This window comes from Rattus norvegicus, chromosome 19, assembly GCF_036323735.1.
Source record: "Rattus norvegicus strain BN/NHsdMcwi chromosome 19, GRCr8, whole genome shotgun sequence".
NCBI classification, from domain to species: domain Eukaryota; kingdom Metazoa; phylum Chordata; class Mammalia; order Rodentia; family Muridae; genus Rattus; species Rattus norvegicus.
The window spans coordinates 50031167-50045748 of NC_086037.1; the positions used below are offsets into that span (position 1 = coordinate 50031167).

At 47.4% G+C, this 14582-nt stretch overlaps 2 protein-coding genes across 9 annotated transcripts in view; one reads left to right on the top strand and one right to left on the bottom strand.

Annotated features, from left to right (window-relative positions):
* The window catches only part of Phaf1 (phagosome assembly factor 1), a 39531-nt gene that overhangs the window by 19817 nt on the left and 5132 nt on the right, over positions 1-14582 (top strand). For 2 of the 7 annotated variants that reach the window (XM_063277774.1, XM_063277773.1), the window contains exons 7-14: positions 1376-1509; positions 1805-1888; positions 3825-3907; positions 4499-4542; positions 4981-5024; positions 5159-5217; positions 6643-6715; positions 7460-8896. In XM_063277774.1, the coding sequence (XP_063133844.1) occupies positions 1376-1509; positions 1805-1888; positions 3825-3907; positions 4499-4542; positions 4981-5024; positions 5159-5217; positions 6643-6715; positions 7460-7546 (608 nt within the window). In that variant the 3' untranslated portion in view covers positions 7547-8896. Of the gene's footprint in view, positions 1-1375; positions 1510-1804; positions 1889-3824; positions 3908-4498; positions 4543-4980; positions 5025-5158; positions 5218-5864; positions 7085-7459; positions 8897-14582 lie in introns of those variants that run through there. The other 5 variants (XR_005496611.2, XM_039097463.2, NM_139040.2 and 2 more) reach the window with 4 other exon arrangements.
* B3gnt9 (UDP-GlcNAc:betaGal beta-1,3-N-acetylglucosaminyltransferase 9) lies at positions 8483-11040 on the bottom strand. Of its 2 annotated transcripts, none has more exons than NM_001400948.1 (2): positions 10905-11040; positions 8483-10723 (listed from the first exon to the last, which is right to left on the bottom strand). In NM_001400948.1, the coding sequence occupies exon 2, from the start codon at positions 10640-10642 to the stop codon at positions 9446-9448; it is 1197 nt and encodes a 398-aa protein (NP_001387877.1). In that variant the 5' UTR covers positions 10643-10723; positions 10905-11040; the 3' UTR covers positions 8483-9445. The 2 variants fall into 2 exon arrangements, with proteins under 2 accessions (NP_001387877.1, XP_008770779.1); XM_008772557.4 differs by having other exon boundaries at positions 10878-11020.

Below are 14582 nucleotides of genomic sequence, written 5' to 3' on the forward strand. Positions count from 1 at the left end.
ACTTGGGAGGCTTTGGCTAGAGAATCATGAGCTTTAAGGGCAACCTGTTCTGCATAGTGAGACCCTATCTCCAGAAGAGTTGGTGACTGAGAATAGAATTGAGTTAGTTGGACAACTCAGTTATTTCAGATTTGGGTTCTCTGATGTTCAAATATATCAAGTGATTGTTACACATGAAAAAGTTTGGACAGATGTAATGCCCTGTGCAGAAGAAAGTGGTGTCTTGTTGACATGACACCAGAAATGGAGGCTTTTCTCAACTTTAGCTACTTTTAAATTTTTGGATAAAATATTGTCTGTGCTTTCCCCACACAGAATGCAGAGCGTCGTTGTGCCTGCCAATTAAGCTGCAAGCACTTCTCCATTTTTATGGACCAAAGAGTAAATTCTTGATACATCGGAATGGTTTTATTGTCATTTTTCTTCCTGGTTTGCCTCTTTAACTGACAACGCTCTTATTCCCTGGGTTGGAGACACTGTCAGACTTTCTGTAGGGTTAGGAAGTGAACTGATATACGTCATTCTTCCTCTTCTGGAGACAGTTGATGTTGTCATTTTAAAAAGTACCTCTTGCTAGGTGTGGTACTGCATGCCTTTAATCCCAGCACTCTGGAGGCTGAGATAGAAGGATTACAAGTTTGATTTTTATTCATGTTCATAATACCCACGGCTTCTGATTTTACCACATCCATGTAAACAGTAGACCTTTCTGGGAAAGATAGGAAGTTTTACTCTCCAGAATTTCCTCAACAACTAGCACAGTGTTCTAGCCCGTGATAGGTAATAAAGAACTATAGGGTAACTTGAGTGTGTTATCACAATGCCTGTATAATCTTAGCACTGATGGTAGAGGCAGGAGGATCAGTATTTCAAGGTCATCACTGACTCCTTTGCAAGTTTGAGGCCACCTTGAGTTATATGAGATCTTGTCTCAAAAAGCAAAAGAAAATGCTGGGTCTGGTGGCGCAGGCCTTTGGTTCCAGCACTTGGTGGGCAGAGATAAGTGGATCCCTGAGTTCAAGGCCAGCCTGGTCTATAGAGAATTCCAGAACAGCCAAGGTGTAGAGAAACCCTCCTGAGTGCTGGGATTAAAGGTGTGTACCACCAGGCCCTGAAAGAAATACATGTTAAAGATAAAAAAGAAAGAAAATAAATACTTAAGGATTTGGTGAATAATTTTTCTCCAGAATCCCTGGCACAATTTTGAAAGAGTAACTTCTCAAAGTCTTGCTTAATTAAGCCCTCTTGATCTGGCATTTACATTTGAATACAGCCTTGCCCTTTGGCTATTCCTGATAAGCTGCTAGCTTTTCAGAACCTCTGGGGCTGCAGTGTCTTCAGCTCTGATCAGAACCATCTTCTCCCTTGTCTGCAGGTTGTGGACCCGGAGTATTGGCAGATGCCAAAATGAGAGTATTTGAGCGTGCGGTGTATTTTGGTGATTCTTGCCAAGATGTTCTTAGCATGCTTGGCTCTCCACACAAAGTCTTCTATAAATCTGAAGACAAGGTAGGGAAAGATACTTACTGTGTGAATAGTCAGTCTCTCTATTCACCCATACTTTAGTGTCCATAAATAAGGTTTCCACAGAGAGTCTGTTCTACTTGAAGTAAAAACTTTTTGGTAACCCTCTGGTCTAATGACGCTGTCTCTGTCACTTGGAGATGTGTCCATATTAACAGATCGGGCTCCCCAGTCTTAACTCATCCAACACCTTAAGCTTACACAATTAAGGCACACGATGTCTAGTTTAACTAGAAACTATTTTAAAGGGATTTTAATTTGTTATTTTTCCTTCCAACAGATGAAAATTCACTCTCCTTCCCCTCATAAACAAGTTCCATCCAAGTGCAATGACTACTTTTTTAACTATTTCACTCTTGGAGTGGTAAGTGTAATAACTTAGAGAGTTTCACTTCTTTTGGCACAGGCAGGGTGCCCTCAGGTGCCTGTGTGACCTTCTGGGAGTCAGAGAACTTTTGCTTCTCGTGCTTGTGCCTGGCTTTATTTTTCATGGATTCTGGGATCCCACTATAGTGATTCCTGCTCCTGAGGAACACTGGGATACCAGATACATCTTGCCTTCTGTCCTGAGGAAAATCCTTCACATGTGAGGAATGTGAAAAACACCACATTAAACTGGGGAAGTATCCCATAATACATACAACATTTTGTATTTTTAGAGGACTAGCCCAAAGATGTTTTTTTTTTATTAACTTGAGTATTTCTTATATACATTTCGAGTGTTATTCCCTTTCCCGGTTTCCAGGCAAACATCCCCCTCCTCCCTCCCCTTCTTTATGGGTGTTCCCCTCCCCATCCTCCCCCCCTTGCCGCCCTCCCCCCAACAATCTAGTTCACTGGGGGTTCAGTCTTACCAGGACCCAGGGCTTCCCCTTCCACTGGTGCTCTTACTAGGATATTCATTGCTACCTATGAGGTCAGAGTCCAGGGTCAGTCCATGTATAGTCTTTGGGTAGTGGCTTAGTCCCTGGAAGCTCTAGTTGCTTGGCATTGTTGTTCATAAGGGGTCTCGAGCCCCTTCAAGCTCTTCCAGTTCTTTCTCTGATTCCTTCAATGGGGTCCTATTCTCAGTTCAGTGGTTTGCTGCTGGCATTCGCCTCTGTATTTGCTGTATTCTGGCTGTGTCTCTCAGGAGCGATCTACATCCGGCTCCTGTCGGCCTGCACTTCTTTGCTTCATCCATCTTGTCTAATTGGATGGCTGTATATGCATGTACCCCAGAGATGTTAATGCAGCTATATGTTCTGGACCTTAGGCTAGATAGACTTGGTGGCTGCCATTGATGTTGGCAGTCTGGCTGGTGGACAGGATGCATGTTTGAGAAACGATTGTATAAATGTACCAGAAGGAATATCTCAGGGCAAAGTTGGCTTGTGCCGTCAGTCATTTTTTTTTTTTTTTAACTTTTGTTTAAGACAGGGTCTTGTTGTATAACCAAGGCTAGCCTCAGACTTGCAGTCATCTCCTGTCTGTGACTACAGGCATGTGTTACTATGCACAGCTAGACCATGAATCTTCAGAAATAGCTTTGAGTTTTCCATGCTCTGAAGTCTAAAGGCATTAAAGTAGATTCGGGGTCTCGGGGGAGGACTGTGTATACCTACATGGAAAAGGCCAAACACAAGTCAGGAATCCTTAGGGGGTGTTGTGAGGACAGACTTCTGAGGGCAGGATGGCAGCAGGAGAGAATGGGGCTGATATATAGTCAGAGTTTAAGGAACAGTGAGGACAGTGAGAAAGATGGCGAGAATGGATACCTTAGGCTGTGTCCTGTTGTTGGCTATTGGTTAAGAAACAGAGTAAGAAATAACCCTGAGGTCCCCGGCCTTAGTCACCAAGAACTAGGAAAGTTAGTAACTTACAAGAAGAAATGAGCAGGTACATCAAATTCAGCTTAGAATACTACTGGTAAAAAGTTCTGTTGAATGGCAAATTACTTGTCGATTTTTATGGAAGCTGGGGGTCTGATTGGTCATAGTGTTTGCATAGTCTGAGCCTTACAAGAGTGAAGTGCCCTGAATCTTCTTATGACTTTTAGTAAAAAGTTCTAGGTCCCACTAGGAAAAAAAAAAAGGTTTCCTTTCCCTGGCTGTTTTAAGTTGCCAAGCAATGGAGCTATAACCCCTGATGTTCCTGCCAGGCCCCTCCACCAAAGATGCCTAGTTAAGGCCTCTGTGAATGTGTGAAAGGAAGTTTCTAGTGTTCTTCTGATCGAAGACTCCAAGTAGGAATTCTCTTGGGAAGACCCCTGACCTGCCCTGGTAACTTTGCACACTTGACCATCTTGTTTTCTTTGTCAGGACATCCTGTTTGATGCAAATACACACAAAGTGAAGAAGTTTGTCCTGCATACCAATTACCCTGGGCATTATAATTTTAACATGTGAGTATACCTTAGGTGAGCTGAGTGGTAGATTTATCTCCACTCTTCCCCTGGGTTGTGGTGCTGGCAGATGAACCCAGTGCTTTGAGTGGGCTGTCAGATCTTTACCATTGAGTGACACTCACAACTCTACCTGACTCTTCTGGCTTCTGGGAAGTAAATGTATGCTGAGTGCCTAATGTGTTCTGCCCAGTACATCTGTGTGTTCTTAGTTTACAAGTAGAAGATACAGTCAGAAACTGTTTTCTGGTCTGGTAGGCACAATATAAGGCAGATTGACCTCAAACTCAAAGCAATCCTTATCTCTCAGCCTCCTACTTCTGGGATTACAAGTATGAGCCACCACGCCCAGCCAGAAACCTTTATCTTACTAGCTATAGTTAGTTGTCGTTTTAGACCTGAAAGCCGTGTCCTTTTCTGTTTGGCTTCAGTGTTTGAGTTGGGCCTCCCCCAGTGAATGTTGTCAAAAATCCCAGCCAGGGCTTTGGGCAGGTACGTAAGGCTCTGGCTTTTCTGGGATACAGAGTAGAGATATAAGAGTGGTTGGGCCTCCCAAGAAACAGGTTTTAGCTTTGTCTGTCTTCTTTCTAGTTACCACCGCTGTGAGTTCAAGATCCCACTAGCCATAAAGAAAGGTGAGTCAAGAGTCCCCTCAGGTTAAAGGGATGTACTGTATTAAGAAGGTGGAGAAGCCAGCAGAGTGTAGTTCTTGAGCCGGTAATGTCCTTGCTCACTGTCTTCTCCCTAGAGCCTTAGCTCCTCTGGGATGGGTCCTTTGTTCTGGAGGCCATGAAGGCCTTCCTTCTCTTGTGACTGGGACTATTGGCTAGTGGGCAGAGTATCATCCAGTGTGCCTCACACATCCTTTGTGCCCACTGACTGCCAGCTAGTGTAGCTCACATAAAATGCAGTTGGTCTCCCTTTGCTTTCCACATTTTTCGAACCAACCTGCCTTTGCTCCCTGTGTGCTCCAGCCATAGCACAAAGAGTGGCTAGTCTGGATCCTGCCTGTGGCCAGACCTATAGGTAACCACGGCCAACTTAACCCAGCCTGCACCATCTTCTCTTTCCAGAAAATGCAGGTGGTCAAACCGAAATATGCACAACCTACAGCAAGGTAAGCTCTTATCTTCCTGCCTGGTAGTCTGAGTACCAGGTGGGCATGTCTAGGACCATGTTTTCTGGGCAGTACATCAGTCACAACTGTGTCTGGGTCCTTGTTGACCCATGCTGCCTCTATCCTTTTTGCAGTGGGACAGCATCCAGGAGCTTCTGGGCCATCCTGTGGAAAAGCCGGTTGTCTTGCACAGGTAAGTGGGAGGTTGCTGTATCTGCTCAGGGAAGTCTAGCAGTGAGTGGCTCATGTAAGCTACATAAGTTTCTGGGCTAGGGATCCCGCTCAGTGTAGTATATTTGCATATGTCAGCCCTGGGCTGTTCTTCATGTTTACTGTGAGAGATTGCCCTTGGTACATCTCCTCTCCCCCTGCCCTATCTCTATGGGTCCTCACCCCTTATTCAGAATTCAGAATAAGCAGTTGTTTGGCTCCCTACCTTCAGCTTTCCTTTCCCATCAAGTCTGCCACCTGCTATAGTCTCTAACCTTATGGCTGCCATGAAGTGCCCTTTCACTCCAGGGGGCCTTCCTGACTGCCTTTTTTTTTTTTTTTTTTTAGATTTATTTATTTATTTTATGTATATGAACACACTGTAGCTGTCCTCAGACACACCAGAAGAGGGCATCAGATCTCATTACAGATGGTTGTGAGCCACCATGTGGTTGCTAGGAATTGAACTCAGGACCTCTGGAAGAGCAGTCAATGCTCTTAACCGTTGAGCCATCTCTCCAGCCCCTGACTGCTGCTTTTTAAAGATTTATTTATTTATTATATATTATATATAAGTACACTGTAGCTGTCTTCAGACACACCAAAAGAGGGCTTCACATCTCATTACAGATAGCTGTGAGCCACCATGTGATTGCTGAGAATTGAACTCAAGACCTCTGGAAGAGCAATCAGTGCTCTTAACCACTGAGCCAACCATCTCTCCAGCACCTTCCCTGACTTCTTACCACCCTATTCAGTTCTGTAGTAACTGTCCTAGTTTGATCACTATTGCTGTGGGGAGAAAAGGATTTATTTGGCTTGCACAGTCTGATTAAAATCTATCGTTGAGGGGAGTCAGGGCAGGAACCATGGAGGAAAGCCACTTACTGGCTTGCTTTCCCTGGCTTGCTCAGCTTGGGGGTGGGAGGGTCTCTTTCTGTGTAGGCCTGGCTGGCCTTGAATTTTCAGAGATCCATGCACTCCTGCCTTCTGGGTGGGATTGAAGGCCTGCACCACCATGACTAGCTATATACAGCTTACAACTCAACACTAAACCCTGCCCAAGTGTAGCACCATACAAGGTGGGCTGGGCCCTCCTACATTACTCACTAAAAATACCCCACAGACATGCCCTCATGCCAGTCTGATGAGGCAGTTCCTCAGCAAGGGTGTCCTCTTCCCAGGTAAACCCAATTTGTGTTGTGAAAAACTAGCTGCACAGCAGCTTTCTTTGATCTTTGAGTCAGAGTTAAGAGAAGCCACTTCTTACCACTTCACCTTTAGGGCCTATGGAGGAGTCAGACACTCTGTCATGAGGGCCCACTGGCCTGTAACCCGCATCCCAAAAGGAACTGGGCCTTCTGCCGCTTGACCTTTGTTTCTCTAATTCTGGATTCTCTGGCTTCAGATCCTCATCCCCAAATAACACCAACCCATTTGGCTCTACATTCTGCTTTGGTCTTCAGCGGATGATCTTTGAGGTGAGTCCTAGAAGCCAAATAAGCTGCTAAGGGCTTTGTGGCTGTAGCAAGGCCAAGCAAGTGATTAAGGAATTGTGGGTTAACATAACAGTAACAGTCATGCTGAACAGGTGAATCCTTCCTCATCTCTACTGTGTAAAAGTTCAGATATGATGATTAGGGAACCAGAGAGGTAGTTCAGCAAGTAAAGGTGCTCACTGCCAGTCCTGAGAACCTGAGTTCAGTTCCTGATACCCACATGGTAAAAGAGCACAGTGTCCTCAAAGTTCTTCTCTGATCTCTACATGTATACTGTGGGAAATTCATACCCCTTGCCAAATACAAAGTTAATAATAATGTAAATAAAGAGAAAAAAATAGGTTGAGGAAATCTGGGGTCAGAACCTGAAGACAACTATATCCAACAGGATGAGCCTATCAGTGATGCCTTTATTTATTAATAAGCAGTACAGCAGGGAGCAGGAACCTCAAAGCAAGTATGTTCAACGTGGGTGTGCTGATCCTTGAGGGCTACATGGATCAGTGGCCCCAGGCTTTTGCAGTTGTGGATACGAGATACAAGGTTTTACAAAAGCCATGTGTCCTGTGAAGAATGGGTAGACCTTGAGCAGGAGTAAGCCCCACTAACATGAAGTTTGTGGTTGAGGAAATGCAGGACCCGGGCCTGTGTGAAGCACGCCATGTGTGTACCTTCTAGCCCACCCAGTCCACGGAAGTCTTGACCTGCTGTTCTCTTATATACCAGGTCATGCAGAACAACCACATTGCCTCAGTGACCCTGTATGGCCCCCCTAGGCCTGGTGCCCACCTGAGAACAGCAGAGCTGCCCTAAGGACTTCACTGTTTTCCCTCTGTCCATGGAACTGTGCATCACATCCAGCTCAGTGGGTCTCTGTGCCACCACCCTGTGTGTTTTCTTGGGCACCTTGGCAGTGTTGAAGGGCTGTGGGACTTTGGGTTTGGAAGGCTGAGTTTTCTGCCTTGGGACAGAGGACCCAGCTGTCCAAAGCCTGCTGTCGCCATGAGAGAACACAGTCTGCAAAGAGAAGCACAAACTTTGAGCCTGGATGAGGGCTCTCTTATTAACATGTAATAAAGGACACGCCAGCCCTGTCCTGCACATGAGGAAGACGGGGCTCTTTCTCTATCTAAGGACCTGTACCTAGGAGAGAACAGGGTCCTGCTTTTGGCCCGACATTGCCATGTGCTCACCTTAAGGTGAGCAGAGCAGATGTATAGCATGTCAGTAGTACTTGGTTGCAATATTTGCACTACATCCACTTTAGTTACTTGATGAGCTGGCTGTGGCTGGTGTGGCCCACTGCCCTTTCCTGTTTCTTCTGTGTGAGTGCTCCTTGCCATGCCCAGGTGGCATACCCAAGTGGTTGAAATACAGTTTTCTCCCAGGTATGTACCAGGCCTGGTTCCCACTGCTGCTCTGGGAGCCAGCCTTTAAGGTCACCTGTGTCTCTTGGTCCAACCTGGCTGACAGGGCTGCATGTCTCCATCTTGTTTGCCTCTTTTATTTAATGCCAAAGTGTTAGCCAAAGACACCTTCCTCCTTTTGTTACATTACAGCATTCTGTTATGCACTGTGGGCCAGCTCCTTGCCCTAGTTCTGGGCACTGGCCTGGCTACTTGGTTTAAAGCCTAGGGGCTCAAGGAACACTAGGCTGCTTGGTTTCTTAATGGGTCTTGCTAATGAGAAATAGCATATATGTGCTTTAAAATAGTAATCCTTTTGAAAAGAATTGAGAAGAGAAACATATAATTTTATCCCATTTTTAATATTTTGGTCTAGCAACTTGTGATACATAGATGACAATTTTGTGAGTTTTTCAAATGTGTGTACAGATTTTTGTAAATAATGACTTTTGTAATTAACTCATGTACAGCCTCATCTTGTATAGTTCATGATGAATGTGCAGGGGACCTGCCCCAGCTGTCTGTATGGTTCCTGTACCTACAGCCAGGCCTGTGTGGCACTCCCATGACTGATTGACAGGTGTCTTCCCATTTGGACCTTCATCTGGCCAGAGACCCTGCATATCTCACTGTCAGGGTAGCCAGGACTGTCCCCATCCTCTTGAACAGAGGAGACTTCCTCATCCCGATCCAATAAATTAGCACCTCACTGACAGCTTGCCATATGCTGCCATGTGCTGGGGTGTTTGTACTAAAATGTGAACTGTCGGTTTCCTCGACGTTGTGGTTGAAGAATATGGGAATTTTTATAGTGGAGGAATCTTAGGATTTCTTCTGGGAAGGGGATGGATCACATGACACACATCATGGCCCCATCCCTCATGCTACAGGCAAACCTGGACCTGAAGGGTTAGTTAGCTCTATCACCAGACCTCAAAGGGGACAGATAAGATAAAGCCAATGGGAAGCCAATGTAGAGAAGGAAGGAAGCTAATAACTAAAGGAAAATGGCTGTGAGGTTTGGCCATGGGTAGATCAACTTGTGTTTTTATCATCCTAAACATCCTGAAAAGCCGAGCCCCAGCTGGCACACACAATGGTGCTCTTGACTACTAATATTTAAGTGTGCCAGCTTCTGTGCTGGTCAAACCACAGACCACCACCTTAGCCCTGGCTATCTCGTTGGCTTAGCACTACTACACATTGAGTGATCTGAAGAAAAGCCATAAACTCATAGAAAACCCCTTTGGACTTTTTCATGTTCTGTCCTGGAGCTGAGTAAGAGGTTTGATATCGTGAGAGATAGCTAGGAATTCCATTGGAAGGGACCTGTTGCCACAGGCTGTGGGTGTGCACAGACTGGCCCCTGAGGCCCATGCAGCAAGCGCCACATAAGCCAAATGTCAGCTGCAGATAGCCCGTGCACTACCACCAGTTCTCGGTAGAAACAGGGGTCGAAGGTTCGAAGATGTGGTGCAGCCGAAGGCTGGGAGATGCCAAAGGTGCGAAATGCTGGATGAGGCTCAGGTGTGAGCCGCAAGCGCTGCAAACACATGCCCAGAAAGACATCATCTATGGGAAAGAGCTCAACTTGCGTGCAGGCATGAGCTAGGCGATGGAGTGTGGCTCCCGAAAGAACAAACCCACCACCACCTGCGTAGGCAGGGTAAACCGGCAGTCCATACACAGCCTGGGGAATGAAGTACTTGCTGGCTCTAGCTCGGATCGGCCTTGCCTGCACAATCACATCACCTGCAAGAAGATCCTGGGCTGGATCCCGCGGCTCCAGAAACTGCAGCAGGTTCCTCACGTGCACGAACACATCTGCATCGCCCTTAAAAACAAAGTGTACATCCGGACAGAATGCTGAGGCCCAAGATAGAAAGTGAATCTCCTTGAGCGTTAGATTGAAAAAGGTGTCTTCGAAAGCCCAGAGCAGGATGTCTGCATAAGCTCGGCTCTCAGCTTCCAGTAGGGCGCGCCAGTGCGTCCGCGTGCCTGCCCCGCCGGAGCCCGCCCCCTTAGGCACGCCTAATAAGAACACTCGGCGCACGAGTGCCCCCTGCACGCGACCCTCGGCGCCCCAAGTTTGGCGAACGGCTTCCCGCCGCTCGAAGTCGGCGGCCACAGACTTGACTGCGATGAGCAAGTCGAGCGAGCCGCCAGATGCGCCGTCGCTGTGGCATTTGCGCGGCTGGTTAATTAGTAGCGGAAAGCGCCGTTGGTCCTTGGCGCGCAGATACCTGCGGAAGTCAAAGGGGTCCGTAGGTGTGGGTGGCACCGGGGTCTCCCCTTCGTAGGCTGGCGGGGCCGCGTGGGCGGTGTTGGGGAGCTCCAGTGCTCGGCGACCAGGAGTAGGCCGCGGGAGCTGTCGTCCTCGCGCTGGTGGTGCTCTGGTCGTGGGGGATACCCCGTCGCGCTGCGCATAGAGCAGGAGTCCGAGGGCGGCGCTGAGCAACAGCGTAAGCCACGCATCCCGGCAAAGGCGCGGCCTCCTCCTCATGTCCAGCCCCGCCCTTCCCGGGGTCCTCTATCCTTCCTTCATCCACTCTGTCGACCTCTGGGCCTGCCCCACCGCAGCAGCCTAAGGGACAAAAAGTTCAGCTTCTAACCTCAGCTCCAGCCCAGAAAGGATCCCCCAAGGCTTGCCAGGGAGATGCAGGTCTCTCCTCTAGAGCCCCCAACCCAGTGCAACAAGGCTGGGTCCCTTCTACCTTTTACCCCTCCCTGCCTCTGACCTTGGTCCTTGGGACCCCAGAACTCACGCTTGACCGCGGGGGTGGAGTCACAGTCCCTGAAACGCAGGACACTCCGACTGTCAGCTCAGGGTCCCAAGGGCAGCCATGACCCGGGCTTGAGCCAAATGCAGCGTTGGCAGGAAGGGGACTGAGGCTGTGCCACGTGATCCTCCAGATGTGTACGCCCCGACATCTGGAGCTCAACTCCGCCCTGGTGCAAGGAGTGCCATCTCTGACTGAGAACTGATCCCTGAAAGACTTTCTCACGGGCGACTTTCCCTGGGAAAGCCTAGTCTTTTTTATTGGGTGCTGAATTCCGAGTTTCTAAAGCTCAGGAAGTGTATGGCTAATGGGCTCCAAACCCCTAGGCCTGAGCGCTTTTAACTCTCAGTTCTTTTGGCCACTATCCAGGGCCATCTCTTTCAGCAGCCCCGGTTCACCAAGCTGTAGCCTCAGATTGCCCCAGTGACATAACGCTGTCTACTTACTCTGAACTCTGCCCTGCTTGCCACCAGTAAACACAAGCATACACACCCCAACAATCAAGACAGCAAGTTCTCTTCCTGTAGACTTGCCAGAAGCTCTACCCAAAGAGGACCAATACTTAGGTAGTTAAGTGACTTGCTGCTGGATGACACAGCCAGAAAGTACTGCCCCCAGAAAATGGAACCACTCTGCTCACAGTAATTTCCGAGACAAATACTTCATTCCTGTCTCTCCATGCCCAGATTCAGTTCAGAGTTTCCTGCTTCCCAACATAGCATCCTTGAGGGTAGAAATGTCCATATTGTTGTCTCTGCAGTATAGTTTGGGCTATCAGGGATAGGTGTTTGAGGGCTTCTAGAAAGGCCCATTCAGCCAAGGTAGGCTTTCCCCTGTATTCCAAATCCCCTGGTTTTCCTACCTCTTTGAGTTGCTTTGTCATTCAGGCCAAACCACCCACTCTTCCCACTAGTCTTTTAGGTTTTTGAGGACAGGCTATGCTATGCACCCTGCATAGATAGTCTCAACTAATGACCTGCCCGCAACTATTGGGATGGATTACAAGCCTGCACTAGTATTCCTGGCTCCAATCTTGATTGGTTTCCTCGGAACTATAGAGACAGCTGAACTCCAGGTTTACCCGAAGGTCCTGCAGGTTACTCATTCTCAGTGAATAGAGCCATCAGGGCCTCCTCCAGGCCTTCATCCCACTGGCAGTTATAAACTCCTGATCTATCACCTTACCCCAGTCCTCAGCCAGGCTCACAGTCCTGCTGCATTCTTCCTCCCCAACTGCTGTTGATATTCATGCCCTTTTCTGTCTCTGTAGTCACTACCTTGGCCTCTCTGTTTCTCGTGTTTCAGGCTTCCATCCCAAATGCCTTCAAAGACATCTCACTGGCATAGTTATAAAATCCAAACTCTGGAACGCTGGGGGTTGGGGGTGTAACTCAGTTGGTAGAGGGCAGACCTAGCAAGTGAGAAGCCCTGAATTTAGGCCCCAGCATCCTATAAACTAGGCATGGTGGTACATACCTGTAACCCTAGCACTCAGGAGGATCACAAGCTCAGGGTCATTCTTGGTTTCACAGGAAACTTGATGCCAACCTGAGCTAAATGAGACATTATCTCAGAAAAGGGGGCAGGGGCAAAATCCAAACTCTGGACTCTCTAAACAGCTCCTGAAGGGGGAACTTCAGGGATAGGTGTGCACACATGCACACACAGATGTGCAAGTGTAGTGTATGGGGTCAGGAGGTGGAGCAGTGAGTTAGAATCTGACTTCCTTGGACTGAACATGCTGCTCTGTACTTTCTAACTGGGCTTGGGTGTTGTGTAGAAGGCAGTAAAGGATCAAAAAGTGAACTCTCAAAAGAACTGGAGGAAGAGGTTTAACTTGAGGTTAAGAAACAGAGCCCAGGGGGTTGGGGATTTAGCTCAGTGGTAGAGCGCTTGCCTAGCACAAGGCCCTGGGTTTGGTCCCCAGCTCCAAAAAAAAAGAGAGAAAGAAAGAAAGAAAGAAAGAAAGAAAAGAAACAGAGCCCAGGGGCTGGAGAGATGGCTCAGTGGCTAAGAACACTGGCTGCTCTTCCAGAGTACCTAGGTTCAGTTCCCAGCACCCACATGGCACTCCACAATAGTCTGTAATCCAGCGCCATGTGATTTGACACCCTCACACAGACATACATGCCTACAAAACACCAATGCACATTGAAAGAAAGAATGGATGGGTGAAAGAAAAGAGGAACGGGGCCCTTAGACTGGGCATGGTGGTACAAGCCTTTAATCTCCACACTTAGAGGCAGGTGGATCTCTGAATTTAAAGTCAGCCTGGTGGGCTATGTAGTGAGACCCTGTCTGAGAGGGGGGACCCCAGATTTAATAATTGGTTCTTAATAATTGCTAGGGGAGGGGAGGCCTAAATCACATTCTTTTTTAAACATTTCTACTTTTTATATTTTTTATTTAATGTATATGAGTATACTGTAGCTGTCTTCAGACACACACCAAACGAGGGAATCAGATCACATTACAAATGATTGTGAGCCACCATGTGGTTGCTGGGATTTGGACTCATAACCTCTGGAAGAGCAGTCAGTGCTCTTGACTGCTGAACCATCTCTCCAGCCCCTAAGTCACATTTTTGTTAAAGATTTCTTTCTGTGTATGGATGACTTTTGTGTGTCTGTTCACATACATGCCTGATATCAGAAGAGGCCTGAAGAGGGCATTGGATCCCCTGGAAGTGGAGTTATAGACAGTTGTGAACTGCCATGTGCTTCCTAGGAATCAAACCTTGATCTTCTGGAAGAACCACCAAGCCATTTCTCCAACCCCTGAGGATTTTTTAATTTTGTGTGTGTGTGTGTGTGTGTGTGTGTGTGTGTGTGTGTGTGTGTGTGTGTGTGTGTGTTTTCATGTAGGTACAAGTGCCTGAGCCAGAATCCTAACCCAGGCTAATCTGGAACTAATTAACTCAGGCTGGCCTTAAACTCCTAGGGACCCACTTGCCAAGTAAATGCTGGGATTATAGATGTGCCACCATGACCAGTTTCCCAGATGTGTTTTGTTTTTTGTTTTGTTTTAGAAAATACTTTCTAGCACATTTGGTGCACACATCCATCTATAATCACAGCCCTCAGGAGTTAGAAGCATCTGGATAGAGAATCATGAGTTCAAAGCCAGCCTGAGATATATGAGACTGTCTCAAAAAACAAAAAAGCAAGAGCCAGAATGTAGCTCAGTGGTAGAACTTTCCTCAGGGGCTTGGTTATATCCCCACTACCACAAAAATCAATGGGACAACTAGGGTTTCTGAGTATGTGTAGTGGGAAATGAAATCCATTAGCCTAGCCTCCCACCTTAAGTAAACTTTGAAGGTTGAATTTAGAAATAATATAAGTCAGTTGGAAATCATGGGGGAGGAGTGGCGAACCCCAGACTTTCTGTTTGCTTTCGATTTTGTTTGGGGGGGGCGTGTCTCAATATGTAGCCCATGCTGGCTTCCGGATTGAAGCAATCCTCCTGCCTCGACATCCTCAATGCCACATGCTATGTAAAATGTCTGAGTCTTACATGCTTCAGTCTCCGTGGAAACAAGGCCAATGACCTCAGTAGAAAAGGTGGGAGAGGCGGGGGTGTGTGTGTTGGAATCTTGGCTGTCCTGGAATTCACTCGGTAGCCCAGGCTGGCCTGTAGCAGATCCACCTGCCTCTGCCTCCA